Here is a 15,489-nt window from a genome sequence, read left to right on the forward strand (position 1 = left end):
TATATTTTTTTTTTTTTTCTAAAAGAACTCTTTTATCATAATCTCTCTTTCTCTCACTCTACAAAATTGAGAAAAAATACACTCAATACGCTTCCAGGAACACCCACTTGAACCGCTTGTGAGAGAAACAAAGATTTCTCTCTCTTCGTGACTGAACATGTGAAAGGAGAAAAAAGTTTTTCTCACCGACGGTTCAAGTAGGAGTCCAAAGAAGCGGGTCATCTAGACTGGTTGAAAAATGGAGAAAATAGAACGCACCACTAAGGGGGCGCCCATAACAATTATTGGACAGACTAATTTAACTACCTTGAAGCTTTGGTATGACTTTGTAAACACTTAGGGAGGACTGTCCTCCTTTGCGGGAGTTAAACGTCTAACGCGTTCAAGTTAGTTAATTTCGTTTTCTCCTTCCACCTATCCAAAAAAACTCCCCATTTTGTGAAAGAAAATGTCTAACTAATCTCTCTTTCTCTCTCTCTGTCTCTTCTTTCTATCTTTCTCCTTCTCTCTCTCTCTCTTCTCTTATCTTGATGGTTCTTGAAGAGTTGGAATCTGCTCTTCTATTTATCTTCTCCTATAAAAAAAAACAAACGATGGGTTTCATTTTCGGAATTATAGTGGGGGCGCTAATTGGCATTGGTTTAATTTTTGGCTGGTCTCGATCTATGCTCTATAGAAGCTCCAATCGGATCTCAAAGGTACCATTTGTATGAAATTTATTTTTGTTAATTTTAATCTTTTAACGGGTCATTTTGTGTTAATTTTTTTTAATATCTATTTAATTTTTTCTCTTAATTTGAGCAATAACCAAATGAAAAGATCTGTAAACGAATTGAATGGGATGAATTAATAGTTAATTGTTGAAAAACAAAATAGATAGATTTGGTGTATAAGTCAAGGAGATGCCACAAAGTTCACCAAGTACAAAGCTTAAGAAGCAAAAACTAATGGGTGTAGATCTTTGATAAGATGAATTCAAATACACAAGGAAAAGCTTACATCTATTCAAACTCCCGTAAACAAGAGGAGCACGCCATGCTAATGTGCCTTGGATGATCCACATCTCCGGGTCAGACGTTGATGAGCACATTGAACTATCCATGTGACTGAGAACCCTCACAGCCCAAGCACAACGACACAATTATTAGGGATGCGCTCTACCGCTGAGCTAATAGCCGCAATACCAAAAGCGAGAGACCCCGTCCGTCTCTTTCTTTTGTGTGCCCCCATGTCGCCATACGATAGGGTGATAAAGACGCAAAAATGGAGATCCTGTCAACTTGTTCCGACCTGGAATAGAAAGAAAAACTCGTAAAGTGGTATTTGATTGAGTAAAAGTTTGTTTTGCAAATACATTGGATAGGTCTACCGAGAATAAAGAAATTGCAACATGTATAACCTATAAATAAAGTTGTTCTAGTAACTTAAACTGAACACAAACAAAGCATAAGTAAAATGTGAAATTTAAAAAGAGAAATACCCACAAATGCATTTAACTAAGCCCTCATACCTTCATATATATATATATATATATTACTACTAATACTAATTCATTGTGATATTATTTATTGTACTCCACAGGCTGTGGATGTAAATCTTCTTGGTTCACTTAGTAGAGATGATTTATTGAAACTTTGTGGTGATACTTATCCAGCATGGATATCTTTTCCAGCTTATGAACAGGTTACTTCTTAATTTCTTATTTCAACTTACTTTATCTGATATTTGACATTAAAAGGAAAAAACCCTGTCTTCAATTCAATAGCGCAATGATGTAGCTAAGAAGTTTATCTTCAAATTTTCTTGGATCGAGTTCTCATTGTTATTTCACCTCATATATGATTTATTTCAGGCTAAGTGGTTGAACAAGATGTTTAGCAAATTATGGCCATTTGTTGCAGAAGTAGGCCCTCTTCACTTGTTCATTTTACATATATGATTTGTTTCCATTTCGAATTGCCTTATTTATAATTCCACACACAACCATATAAATTCATCATGTTTGATACTTAATTTGCTAATCTAAGTTTCTTAAACATTTTTGTCGCTTCCAAGGCTGCAACAATGATCATAAGAGATTCTGTTGAACCACTATTGGAAGACTATCGACCTCCTGGAATAACGTCACTGAAATTTAGCAAACTTTCTCTTGGAGATGTGGCACCAAAGATTGAAGGTATCATTTCGATCTAGACTGAACTTTTCATTTCCGCCATACCCTTTGTGTGTAATTTTTATGCTACTATTTTTCATATTTAGATTGAGATCATTTTGCACGAAACCTATAATCATATACTCAATGCAGAAGGAAAGGCTGAAATTTACTAGCAAGGAAGAGACTCAAGTAGGCGGAATCCTTATAATTTAAGTTGTCGACAAATTAGAGTGAGGAGCAATTGTGTAGTGCTCAAGATGTTCAACAAACTAGAATGCAACAAGAAACATCACGCATAAAAAGCTCGTCATGAATCAAACTATCATTTAGAGAGAATATTAACATTGATTTTATAGTCTAAAAGCATGTTGATGGCACACAAATTAGTGCTACTGTGGTGAGAATTTACAATTTCAGTAGCAGCGAACGGATCTATTAGCCTCTGCTCCTTATCACCCATTCACATTACCTCATGTGCAAGTTATAGCATTTTAAAATGTTCTATTTCTTTTCAATGTGTTGTATATGATGTTAAACGAAGATAAATTGGTATGCAGGTATTCGTGTTCAAAACCTTAAGCAAGGTCAAGTCACTATGGACATTGACTTCCGTTGGGGTGGGAATCCAAACATAATTCTTGCTGTCGAAGCAGCACTTGTTGCTTCAATACCCATTCAAGTTGGTGAATCAAGTACCTTGAATGCGAAAATCTTTGTTTAATGCTTTTACCTGTTTTTTACGATTCTCACTATATCCATTGTATTGCTTCTAAGACTCGAAGTGCCTTGACAGCTTAGTTTCTTATTCTGGATGCAGTTGAAGGATCTTCAAGTTTTCACTGTCGTCCGAGTTATTTTTCAACTGTCTGAAGTGATCCCTTGCATTTCTGCTTTTGTTGTTGCCTTACTTTCCGAGGTATTATTCCTAATGAACACCTATCATCCCTTCAAGTTTCATATTTTCGTTAACTCAGGAACCCTATTATGGGAGTGTTGTCATGATCCACCTAAGAACTGAAAATCGGAAACGAGACATTGCCTAACATAACTACTACAATTTCACACTAATCAATCAACAACTCTATATGTTCATCCAGCCAAAGCCTAGAATCGATTATACATTGAAGGCTGTGGGAGGAAGTTTAACAGCACTGCCTGGTGTTTCAGACATGATTGATGTAAGGATTTTAAACCTGTTTTTTCATGTACTTGGATACTAATAATCTCAACTTACCTCAAATGATTTTTGTTCTATGCACCTTGGTAGGATATTGTTCAATCAATCGTAACGGATATGCTTCAATGGCCCCATAGAATTGTTGTTCCGCTTGGTGGTTTACCTGTTGATACAAGGTAAAGTTTGAGTTAGGGTTTCTTTATTTGTTTTTGGTAGCTCACTTTTTCGGTTAGCATAAACACGTACATTTTATGAACTACTAGAACTCTATTACTATTGATTGATTCTCTTGATTAGATCTTGCTTTTCCATGGCCTTTGTTCAATTTAGACATTTACCATATAAGTCTTGTGTCCTCGACTTATTGTCTTGGTTTCTACTTGGTGTCCGAAACTTACCATATTTGTTTGTTAGTTTTTCGGTCACTCATCTCAAAATTACGATTATGATAAATAGCTCTTTGGTCCTAATGTTTGTTATAAGATATATTTTGTTGTTTCGTGATGATTTTTTCCACTTATCCTGCAAATTTTAAGTCAATAATAAAAGAGGAATACTCTGTTTTGCAGTGAGTTGGAGCTTAAACCACAAGGAAAGCTTACAGTAAATGTGATTAAAGCAAATGATTTAAAGAATATAGAAATGATCGGTAAATCGGATCCTTATGTAGTTGTCTATATTCGACCTATATTAAAATTCAAAACAAAGACAGTTGACAACAATCTCAATCCTGTGTGGAACGAAACATTTGAACTGATTGCCGAAGACACAGAAACACAATCACTTATTATTGAGGTTCACATCTACCTTACTCGTATTCTGTTTCTTTCATCTTCAAAGTTGATATACTATAATTAAACTCCCCGTCTTGCTTCAATCTGATCAACATTTTACATTCATATCTTTTTAGAGATGAAACTTCAAGTGATCTTTGTCCAAAACTATACTATAGTAATACTTTTGAATGCTAATAACAGGTTTTTGACGAGGATAATGTGGGACGAGACCAGCGTTTGGGAATAGCAAAACTACCACTAATTGATTTAGAACAGGAAATTCCAAAAGAGATTGAATTAAAGCTACTACCATCACTTGACATGCTCAAGATCAAAGATAAAAAGGATAGAGGATTTGTTTTTCTTAAGGTATGCATCTTAGCTTGTCTCGTGCTATTATCGTCATTCGGTTTAACTTTTTTCTATTCACTCAAAACTCCCCATAGTGGGTTGTGAAAAGATATTGATATGACGCACCAACTTCTTAGTTCATCATCTTCCTCTCTAGACTCATTTTCTAGTTTTCCTTTTTAGCTTCTTCTATCGGGTGTATGTGAATTAATCATGGCCTAATACTTTGTGTTATTTTGGGTGAAGGTTTTCTACCATGAATATAACAAGGAGGAACAGTCGGCCGCATTGGAAGAAGAGAAACAAATGCTTGAAAGTAGGAAAAAACTGAAACAAGAAGGAATGATTGGGACAACAAGAGAAGCATTGGATGGGACAGCATCGTTAGTTGGGTCAGGAATTGGGATGGTCGGGAGTGGTATCGGAACTGGAGTTGGAATGGTTGGGAGTGGGATCGGAACCGGAGTTGGGATGGTTGGAAGTGGGATTGGAACCGGAGTTGGGGCTGTCGGAAGTGGAATCGGCTCCGGAGTTGGGATGGTTGCAAGTGGGATAGGTGCTGTTGGGAGTAGCCTTAGCAAGGCAGGGAAGATGATGGGGAAAAGCATTGCAATTTCTTCTAAGAGAAGTGGAAGTAGTGGTTCTGTTCCAATACCATCTACACAAGATCAACAAGGTGCAAAACAAGCCTAATTAGCTCTTTCTCACATGGATTTACATGAGGAATTTTGATAATTAAGATGATGCTTATGATGTACTTTGGATAGTTCTAAGATGCTCAAATGAGGAATTTTTGCTCTTTCTATTTGGGTTGGTTCCTATTTGGCGTCCATACCGTGACGTATTGTGACCAACTCAACATTTTGACCCTCAAACTAACAGTTACTTTAAGAAACTACATACTACTAGTTTTTTTTGCTTTTACTGATCTCAGGTTCAATATCAAACTGACAGTTACTTTAAGTAGTTCTTCTTCTTCTTTCTAATCATCTGTTTTAATATCTCCAGCCCAGGGCCAAAATGCCACCCTATGCGTTGTTGGGTTGTCTCCAACCGCGTCCATATTGTAAAAAAGATGGCGTTGGAGCAACAGTGCCCCTCTAAAGTGTCCGGTTAAACTTGTTGAGAGAGAGAGAGAGGGAGTAAAAAAGAAATAGAAGTTAACTTCAATTGACAGAAAAGGGCCATATTGGAAACTGGCCACTTTAGAGCTCTATGTTAGTAAATTTTTCATCTTTATATGGCCAAAATGGAATTAACCTCTTAGAGAGAAATCTTATCGGAACTTCTTCCCGTTAAACTTGTTGAGAGCGTTTCTGGTTCCCGCCTCCTCCTCCTCCATTTCTCTTTTTCTTGGACTAAATTCAGCGATGATTGCTTCAGGTTGTCCTTGCAGATTCCCTCCTTCTTCTTCTTCTTCTTCTATCCAAAGGAAACTCAATTCTTTACCTAATTTTCATCCTCTTATTAGCTCCTTCACAGGATTCAGTACCAGTAAAACAAAATGTAAGGGAAAATTAAGTGTTTTAGTTAGGGCTGGATTCATTCGTAAGCCTATGGATACTCCTGGTGCTTACCAGTTAATCGATGATGACACTGGTGAGAAGTTCATCGTTTGGGGTGATGATGATTCTCCTGTTCCTTCCAAAGAAACCCTTGCCTGGAATCCAGAACACAGTGTTCATTCTCAAAATGGAAAATTCACCAAGAAGAAAAACAAGGAAACGAAAAGAGGCATTAACAATGGAGAAGAAGAAGAAGAAAAAGAAGAATTAGGGTGTGAGTTCTCTTCCTCTTAATACTCTAAAAATTTGTTCTTTTTTTTTTCTTGAAGAAATTAAGGAGGTGAATTGGCTGATTCATTTAAAATTCTTATTGGGTTGGTTCTGTTTTTTGTTCTTTGAAGATAGCATTTAAGTTTCATGGTTATATTGATCCCTAGGGTTGAATAGTTATCCTTTTTTCCTACACAGATGTCACGCCTGTTTCTGATAATATCTCAACTGTTCAGAGGAACATAGCTGGAAACTTTGGTAAGTTGAAGGCACAAAGAGTTAGTGCTTTGATTAGAAAAGTTTCTGTCTCAAAGCAAATTGATGCTAAAGACGGTAATCGCAAACCAGTCTTAAAACATAGACCTTATGATGATGAATCTGGTAGTTCCTATCCTGAGCTTGAATTTGTGCCGAAAGAGAAGAACGTAACTGCAACTAGACATAGAAGAACCATCTCAGGAGTATCTCCACCAAAAGAAATTAGAGGTACGATGCAACGTACCGAGGTAACAGATGGCACAGATGAATCTGATGACATGAACCCAAGACGCATTATGAAGAAAATATTGAGAGACAATAATGTATCTTCAAAACCTCGTGATGATGAATTTGATGAGAACAAACCAGATGTTTCAGTGCCAAGAGTTGCTTCTGGTTCAGCCTTAAGAGGTTGGGGTGGAGGTGTGACTGTTCATGAACCTACGTATGAGTCGACAAAATATACAAAACAGCCTGGAAAAATGTCATCTGACACTGGTTTTTTCAGTCGTAAATCATTCATCGATCTTGGATGCGGTGAGAATGTAATTGAAGCTTTGAGGGGTCAAAATTTTGTCCGCCCTTCAAATATTCAGGTAGACACCACTTAAAATTTTCTCTTTGTTATAATTGGTAGATAATTTGATATTTGGGGGAAAATGTGAAATTATCAAAGTAATGTGCAGGAAACAAAAAATCTCTGAGGTACTAGGCATACCACTGACCTATTATGCAATCAAAATATCCGTGTCCCACTCCATATATTCAGTTTGCCTAAACACTAAGTTTCTGGATCACAAATATAGTCTAATTCTTACTGCATGTTAAATTTCTTGCATAAATGTTGATTTTCTACCTCAGTTCCACATATTAATTGAACTTTCTAAGAATGTTGATTTTCGCTATATATTTTCTTGTCCTGCGATCTGACGTCAGCATCCCTATAGGCAATGGCTTTTGCACCTGTTATTGAGGGAAAGACTTGTATTATAGCTGATCAAAGTGGTTCTGGAAAGACCCTAGCGTATCTTGCACCAGTAATACAACATCTTAGACAAGAAGAGCAACAAGGACTTGGTAAATCCTCACCAGGCTGTCCTCGAGTAATAATATTGGTACCAACTGCTGAGTTGGCCTCACAGGTGATTCATTTCTTTGATCCCTGGATTTCTCTTCCTTCTAGCATAAAGTTTATATAATGCTTCCTATAAATATCTTGTGTCTTTTCATTATTGGTGCACTAGAAAAACATATTACGCAGCGTGCAAACGAGCAGTAGACGTTGGACTTGCTAATTACAAATGGAATTCTACAAATCAAATAGGATACCTACTTATAGTTCATAACTTCATATATTTCCATTTTTTATACTTACTCTTCATTGGTAAGCTAATTTTTCCTTTTGATTCTTGTAGATAATTTAACCATTGTATAATAATGATTTCCTTTCCGTGCGACGATTTGGAAAGCAAACTTTTATTGCAGGCAGATAAATTGATAGTATACGGATTTCCGTTTCGGATTTGGAAAGCAAACTAAAAGAATGTTCCAAATAAATTGATAGTATACGGATTTCCGTTTCGGACTAACTCTTAGGAGTTAGGACTCCACCTATTTTCTCCATACATTCTTGTGTATTCCACTAACGGGAGTTCCATCTGTGGGCCTCCATAATTCGTCGTTTACTATCTGTACCATGCCTTCTAAAGCTTTATGTCATGTTTTCAAGTTTATGACTCATATAATCTTTACAGGTACTAAGTAATTGCAGATCCATGTCAAAATTTGGGGTCCCATTCAGGTCCATGGTCGCAACAGGCGGTTTTCGGCAGAAAACTCAGTTGGAAAGCCTTGAACAAGATATCGACGTTCTTATAGCAACACCGGGTCGTTTTGTTTTCTTGCTTAAAGAAGGATTCTTGCAGCTAACAAATCTTAAATGGTAAGGCATCCAAGTTACTTGAATGGTATATTTTTTCTCCATAAGTATCTCTATGAGGAACTTAATATACACCATATTTTTTCTGGTAAGGCATCCAAGTTACTTGAATGGTATTTTTAGCTTCAAAAATATACACCACATTCCCCCTTTTTATTTTGAAGGTTAATGGCTTACACTCCCCCTACTCTTCTTAATCCCTCCGTTCTCTCTGTCATGTAATCAAGAACTTCCAATAGTGTTCCTTTATATGCATTTTATCTGTTATTCTGTTCCTTTCCTTCACTAACGGATTATAGTGTCGCAGCATGTAAGGTTCACATATGCTGTATATTTTGTAAGGGAAGTGACTTGTTGTGAGGAAATATTGCTCGCTTGGGGATACATCTGCAACTTAGGGAGTTTGCATTAGCTTAGGTTTCAAATGGATACCGACTCACCAAGCCTACTCAGATTTTGGTGAAATAATTACTGAACTAAAGGCCGACACCATAATCATTCCAAACCAAATCTTGAGCACATATTATACTTGGGATTCTTTAACTCATGCCTCATGGTCTTGGATAGGAAACATCTATATAAGAATGGGATCACAATAGTAATTCTCGTCAAATATTTTTTTTTCTAGAATAATTGTAGGTGGGACATCTTTCCACATGTCAACAACCATTGTCTCTCATAGCTCGAACTGTTACGAGGAGTTTATGCTGGTAGACATTACTTTGATTACAAGCTATGGACATGTACCTGAAAACACTTCCCTCAATCTTAAGTTTAGTAGTGCACTCAACATCATGTAGGACTTTTGCCTCTCACTATTTCTTAGTTCTTACCAATCATTTGTTGTAAAGCTTGAACAATCATCTCTTAGTCTATACATTTAAATCCACATCTAGTAATATCTGTTTACCTTGTCTTTTACAGTTCTACTAACTTTATCTCGACTTCTTCTCATTTCTCATTTCTCATTCCAGTTATCTTTGAAAATTAGCTTGAGATGTAAATTTCAAAGAAAATGACCAAAATATACCTTGAAACTATATGCATACTCGCCACAAAATAGCCGACATTCCTTCTGAAGGCAAAATCACCTTTCAACTCCATCTTCATCTTTAAATTATCTGCATCCACCGAACACAAAAGAGTAGTACATGAACAATTAATCTACTTCAATCATTTATCAATGACATCTTCGTTTTTTAGCATATTTGTCCTTAGCAAAGTCTTCAGAGCAGAACCTTGTGTGCTTTTTGTGTCGTAAATAATACCTGAGCTACCCTTGAAAGTTCAAATAAGAAATAGCACAGTTTGTGTATACTGCATATTGCCAGTTGGCACACGTGAAATGGTTCAAAACTGAAATCTAATTACTAGTATTGACATGACTCTGCTTAGTTTTATGTTCTTTAAACTTTTTCTCTGCTCAGTGCTGTACTAGATGAGGTCGATATCCTCTTTGCTGATGAAGACTTCAAACAAGTGTTACATAGTTTTCTTAACTCTGCACCAGTTACTACCCAATATCTCTTTGTAACCGCAACTCTTCCAGTGGATATATACAACAAACTCGTTGAAATTTTTCCTGATTCTGAAGTGATTATGGGACCTGGTATGCACCGTACAAGCATTAGACTTGAAGAGGTTGGAATACATGTTTACTTTTATTACTTCATATTTGAACTTCAAAATTACCGTTCTTGTTTATCACGAATAATTATCTTACTGTAAGTCTTGTTTGGTACTTCAAAATTAATGATTTCCTTGTTTATCAAGAGCATTGAAAAATTCATAATCTAATAAAGTACGAAGTAAATAAAGATCCAGAAAATAGAAAACCTTCCATTGTTGTGGCTGAATCTCATATTCTCATAGGAGTGGGCGCAAGGCATTCTTGATTCACGTCTCCGTGTCCTGCAAGTATCATTAGTTTTTGTTCTAATGCTCTGTCACCTTTCTTTTGAAGTATCACAGCTATTTTTCTTCTTGTTCTTGGGCCTAAACCTTATTTTGTCATTAGTTTGCCATTAGTTGTCTGAGTTCATCTTTCATTGCAATGAAATTACTCTTTAGATCATTGCAGGAGTTCTTCATTCCTTTCAACATTCATAGAGTGTCTTTGCTCCAGGTAGGAAATTGTTGTAAGCGTAGTTGCAGAGACCTCAATGGACATTTGTGATCCTTAAAAGTAAAAACATAGCACAACTAAGACACCTTAAGTTTCAGGTCGAATTACATAACTCTTCAGATAAGCTTACACATAACATATATTCATAAAATCTACGTTATAATTCGTTTTATAAGCTGTTTCAATAGAAAATATCCTTAAAATAATTCCAAAACATATTAAGCTGGTAAACATTTGCTACCAGAGGTAAGTACCTCCTTGGGCACGAGATAACTAAAAAACAGCAAGTTATGACCGCCTAAATTTCCATAACATTAACTAGAAAATTAATAAAATATAAACTTTTCCTAAATCCAACCATGCTTTAAATAAATAAATATTAGATTATGAGAGATGAAGAACTCTTCAATGTTGTGGACCAATCTGATTGGAGTATCGATAAGGCATTCTCAGTTCACATCACATCTCAATGGTAAATATAATGCCAGGATGGCTGTTATAGCCCAGTGGAATACAGCCTAAGAGTATTATAAAGCTTACTAAGGAAATTAGAAGTTTAACTTAACCTCGTTTCGCAACTGATCAAAGGACTAAAGGAGAAACTAGCAAGACTTATATATGCTTACCAGTAGACTCAAGATGCTCATTTGATTGAAATTGTTGATTCATTTTTCCACATTTTCGTCTAGGTACTTGTAGATTGCAGTGGTGATTATAGGGCGGAGAAAACTCCGGAAACAGCATTTCTTAACAAGAAATCCGCTCTTGTGCGGCTTGTAGAGGAAAGCCCAGTTTCCAAAACCATTATTTTCTGCAACAAGGTAAGTTTGATTTTGAAATAAAAACGCTTCCACAGGTATATGAGAAAAAGCATGGATTTATTTCAGCTTACGTTTACCTCGATACTCTTTTCTTACCTTTTCTTTTTATCAATCCTCTTTAGATTGAGACATGCAGAAAGGTTGAGAATATATTGTATCGGCTTGATAGAAAAGAACTCCGTTTACGGGTCTTGCCATTTCATTCTGCTTTAGCCCAAGAATCACGTCTCTCAAATATGAAGGAATTTCTCGATCCTCAGTCAAAGGAGGAGTCTCTTTTTCTGATTTGTACTGACAGGTACTCCAGTGAACTACTGACAACATTTTCCCTGATTATACTTGTTGCTTTTTTTTTGGTCTTCTATCAAGATGAGATTTTTCTGACATGCGGATAACAATGAAAGATTGAGCAATATACTTGCTAAAGTGTGGGCAAGGTAATAAAGGTTGATGTCACACTGGAATCATAAGTATTTGTCATCAGAGAGAGGACTGTGTTTAGGTTTATGTGCGTGAACTTAAAACAAGCAACCGAAACTAATACCCGCAAATGTTGATTGGCTATAAGTCGAAATTGAACCCAACTAGTACCTGGTGCAAGGTCCTAAAATTGGAAATTGTTGGCCTCAGGGAAATTAAAAGTTCTGAGATCATGCATGCACAAATTTGGTTCATCAAGTCATTTTTTGTTGAAAAAGTGAGACAAGTATGAACTGAAATGAGAGTGGGCATGCTACAGGAAAGGAAGTAAATTAGCAAAACATAATGGAGGTTTTAATAAAATAGAAACAAAGACTGAAGTATGGCATTCCCCATTTAAGTCTCTCCATCCATTGTCGGTTTTCATTCGCCTACATCTCAAGTTATACTGATAACTTATAATGTGGTTTGTTTTGTTTATTTGTTTGCTTTGAGTATTCAACTTTTTTTTTTTTTGCTTAGATACTGATTATGAGTCTGATTGACTGACAGAGCTTCACGAGGTATCGACTTTACTGGTGTAGATCATGTTGTACTGTTTGACTTTCCACGAGATCCTAGTGAATATGTCCGCCGTGTTGGGAGGACTGCAAGGGGTGCTGGAAGCAAGAAGGGGAAGGCTTTTGTTTTTGTAGTTGGGAAGCAGGTTTCACTCGCACAAAAGATAGTCGAAAGAAACATGAAAGGCCATCCACTACATGATGTCCCTACTGAGTCATATGGACTGGAATGGTAAGAAGGTACTCTCTCTCTCTCTCTCTCTCTCTCTCTCTCTCTCTCTCTCACTAAAGCTTGTGGTAGCACCGAAAGTAGTTGATAATTAGATATTATTGACTGCGAGTATCTGACCAATTAATTTTTACCGTTCAAGGGCTTAATTGTAACTAGCAGATGGTGTAACTAAAACTTCTAGAATAATTTTTCGGTGAATATGATCTCTATCATAAATACAGTCACAAAAAATAGCACTTCATTTACCGTTGTTGATTGTAAATGAGAAATATGTTAACAGATATTTATTGTATTTCCCATTCTTAGCCGGAGGCTTCGTTTATGAATACCCAAAAGTTGAAAATGTTATGAATAATATTCTTCCTCCGTGTCAATTCAGGTAATTCAGGGGCTCTTTCGAGAGTGGAGATGAAAAAGCTACCGAGGTATTTTTCGTGGACTAGCACACTTTTGTCTCTGATCTGAAGAGTTCTATGAATTGGAAAACTGGTCCAAGTATACCTAGTTGGATGGGTTTACTGAAAATGTTTTTATGTTTTCAAAATTCTAAGACTATACCAATATTCTGTATATCTTTTGTATCCGCAATCTAGCTGACCTATTTTCATTCCCTTTCAACTTGTTTCAAGAGAAGGAATAGCAGTATTCTCTTCTTTGACGTGCGACTCCAAGCCAACAGCCTACTCTGGTATATTCTCATTTTCTGCTCTTTCCGTTCTCTCTCTTTTAGGGTTTTGGGTTCTTCATCTTCGTCTGTTTAGGATTTTTGTTCTTCATCGAAATAACTTTAGGGTTCAAACCATATCAACATCCGATAATACCCAATCTTGTGTAGGCATTCGGTGTGGGTTATCATGGGTGACAAAATTCTTCTGTGGTTCTGTTCCTCAATATGTTCTCAAATGTTTCCCGTCTCTGGTCTCATATGTTTCCCGTTTCTTGTTCTTGATTTCACTTGAAACCATCTTTACCTGATATCAACAAAAACTACGGATTTTCATTTGGTTCAAATGTAGGAACTTCCATACCCAGTAGATACGGTTTATCTGCTACACTTAAGAATGTGTTTGATACGAATTACATTTTAGTTACCTTCAACAAATTTGATTATCCGTCTGGCTTTATTAAATGATGAGGTTTTGGAGTATTGGAAACATAAAAACACTTCTAAACTACTCGTTAGATTTCAAATTAGGTTTTGCCCATTCTCTTCTATGCAATGGCAAGAGAACCAGCCAGTAAAAATCGAAGTGTCTGGCTGTTGAAGTTGCTGATATAAGCTTGGTGATAGTATCTTTGTTTGTTGCCTTTGACAGGTGAGTTAGGGCGAAGAAGAGGGCAGATTTCACAACAGATTAGGGTTGAAAACAATCAGAGATCAGTCGAAGGTAGAAGCTGTTCTTTAGCTGCTTCATAGCAGATAATGTGATAGATAGAATGGTTCTTATGTGTTACTTTCACAGTTTTGTAATCACATTTTCTCTCTTGATAACCACAGACTCGTTCCCCAAAAATATTTGTATATTTCAATACTTAAGTTCAATATTACATTGTCAAGTGATTAAGAACAGTGGTCAAGAGTTAGTTCAAAATCCATTTAGAAATTGTCAAGAACCTATCTTAAGATCTGTTAACTGCAAATCCGAATTTACAAGGGAATTGTGGAGAATTCACCGATAAGTAGCACCTGGCCTGCTCATGTTGTGAATCCGAAAACAAACATCAAAACTGCTTGTGGAACCTCAATGTCGACGGGCTTATGTCGTTTACCTAAATAATAAAGGTTTGAAGAAAATTATGAGTAATGTTGAAACCAAAGTCACAAGAGGATAGAAGTTGGATGTGTTGGAAGGAATCTTCTGAGCCATCTAAGAGCATCTCCAATGCAAAACTCAATCTTAGAAACTCTGAGTGCCACATAGGATTTTCTGAGTTTTTCTTAAAAACTCATCTCCAATGCAAAACTCAACTACGATCTCAAAGATGATGTGTCGAGAGCGGAATAGAGATATCTCAAGAGGACACTCTGAAAATAGAGTGTCCTCTTGAGATATCTCTAATTGTCCAACTCATCAATATTTAGATTTCAACCAATAGGAATCAAGTCTTCGTATATTTCCAAAATAACAAATTATTTTTTTACAAAAATAACCATGACACATAACTAAAATAAAAGAGTTTAGAGTGTTGCATTGGAGACATACAAGAATTGAGGATCTCTATTTTCGACACCTAAGAGTGAGAATCTCAATAGGAACTTGACAAATAGGATGAATAGAGATTTTTTTGACTTTTGCATTGGAGATGCTCTAACCCCTAGAAATTAGTACGGGAATCAATGGATGAATTATGTATCCATTAATTTCATTTGTAATTTGCAAAGTTGGTACTAGAAATTCGGCCGATCTTTTGCTATTTTGGGTGAAAAAATCTCTAGTTGTTCTTGGTGAAAGATCATTACGATATAATTCATAAACTAGGTAACTTTGTACAGACCTATGTTTTTTTTTTGCATTGATAGGTAGCTAAAGCCAGTCTACCTGAAAAAAATAGAAAAATAAATAAAATTGAAACGATTTAACATCTGTTAAGTGAGGTAAGTCTTACGAACAGGATGAGAGAGAGGAGAGAAAAGGTAAAAGGAAAAGTTTGGGGGGAGAAAAAGAGACGAGAGAGAATAACAACTAAATGGAAGGGCAATAACGAAAAATGACCCATGGCGAAGTTTTACCGAATCGCCAAGGTTTCAAATTGGAATCGGAGAAACTAAAAGGCCAAATCGCGCACTCCTTACAAAGTTCATTTTTACAGAAAGATAATTTCCATCAAAAGGATTTGATCAAATAAGCAAACCAAATTCATCACTAAACATAATTTCCACCAAGGAAGAACGCAAAAAA

At 36.2% G+C, this 15,489-nt stretch overlaps 2 protein-coding genes across 7 annotated transcripts; both read left to right on the top strand.

Annotated features, from left to right (window-relative positions):
• The first annotated feature begins 456 nt into the window (after window positions 1–456).
• Window positions 457–6,176, top strand: LOC147533946 (calcium-dependent lipid-binding protein-like). The gene is made up of 12 exons (XM_086649376.1): window positions 457–698; window positions 1,582–1,683; window positions 1,853–1,903; window positions 2,056–2,176; window positions 2,713–2,834; window positions 2,973–3,071; window positions 3,253–3,333; window positions 3,423–3,508; window positions 3,902–4,127; window positions 4,310–4,477; window positions 4,706–5,135; window positions 5,468–6,176. Exons 1-12 carry the CDS (start codon window positions 531–533, stop codon window positions 5,527–5,529), a joined length of 1,716 nt encoding a protein of 571 aa, XP_086505502.1. The 5' UTR covers window positions 457–530; the 3' UTR covers window positions 5,530–6,176.
• LOC147533947 (DEA(D/H)-box RNA helicase family protein) lies at window positions 5,598–14,200 on the top strand. 6 transcript variants are annotated; one of them, XR_015227978.1, is made up of 11 exons: window positions 5,598–6,238; window positions 6,433–7,088; window positions 7,440–7,634; window positions 8,247–8,434; window positions 9,859–10,072; window positions 11,246–11,377; window positions 11,500–11,675; window positions 12,350–12,597; window positions 12,969–13,014; window positions 13,224–13,277; window positions 13,906–14,200. XR_015227978.1 is itself a non-coding variant. In XM_086649375.1 (10 exons), exons 1-9 carry the CDS (start codon window positions 5,830–5,832, stop codon window positions 12,970–12,972), a joined length of 2,214 nt encoding a protein of 737 aa, XP_086505501.1. In that variant the 5' UTR covers window positions 5,698–5,829; the 3' UTR covers window positions 12,973–13,014; window positions 13,906–14,200. The 6 variants fall into 6 exon arrangements, 1 of the variants encoding a protein (XP_086505501.1); XR_015227976.1 differs by having other exon boundaries at window positions 5,658–6,238; window positions 13,219–13,277; XR_015227980.1 differs by having other exon boundaries at window positions 5,698–6,238; window positions 12,350–12,589; window positions 13,221–13,277.
• Window positions 14,201–15,489: the final 1,289 nt, after the last annotated feature.

This window comes from Eschscholzia californica, unplaced genomic scaffold (assembly GCF_041429995.1).
Source record: "Eschscholzia californica isolate CP2 unplaced genomic scaffold, dmEscCali1.0.p SCAF_6, whole genome shotgun sequence".
NCBI classification, from domain to species: Eukaryota; Viridiplantae; Streptophyta; class Magnoliopsida; order Ranunculales; family Papaveraceae; genus Eschscholzia; species Eschscholzia californica.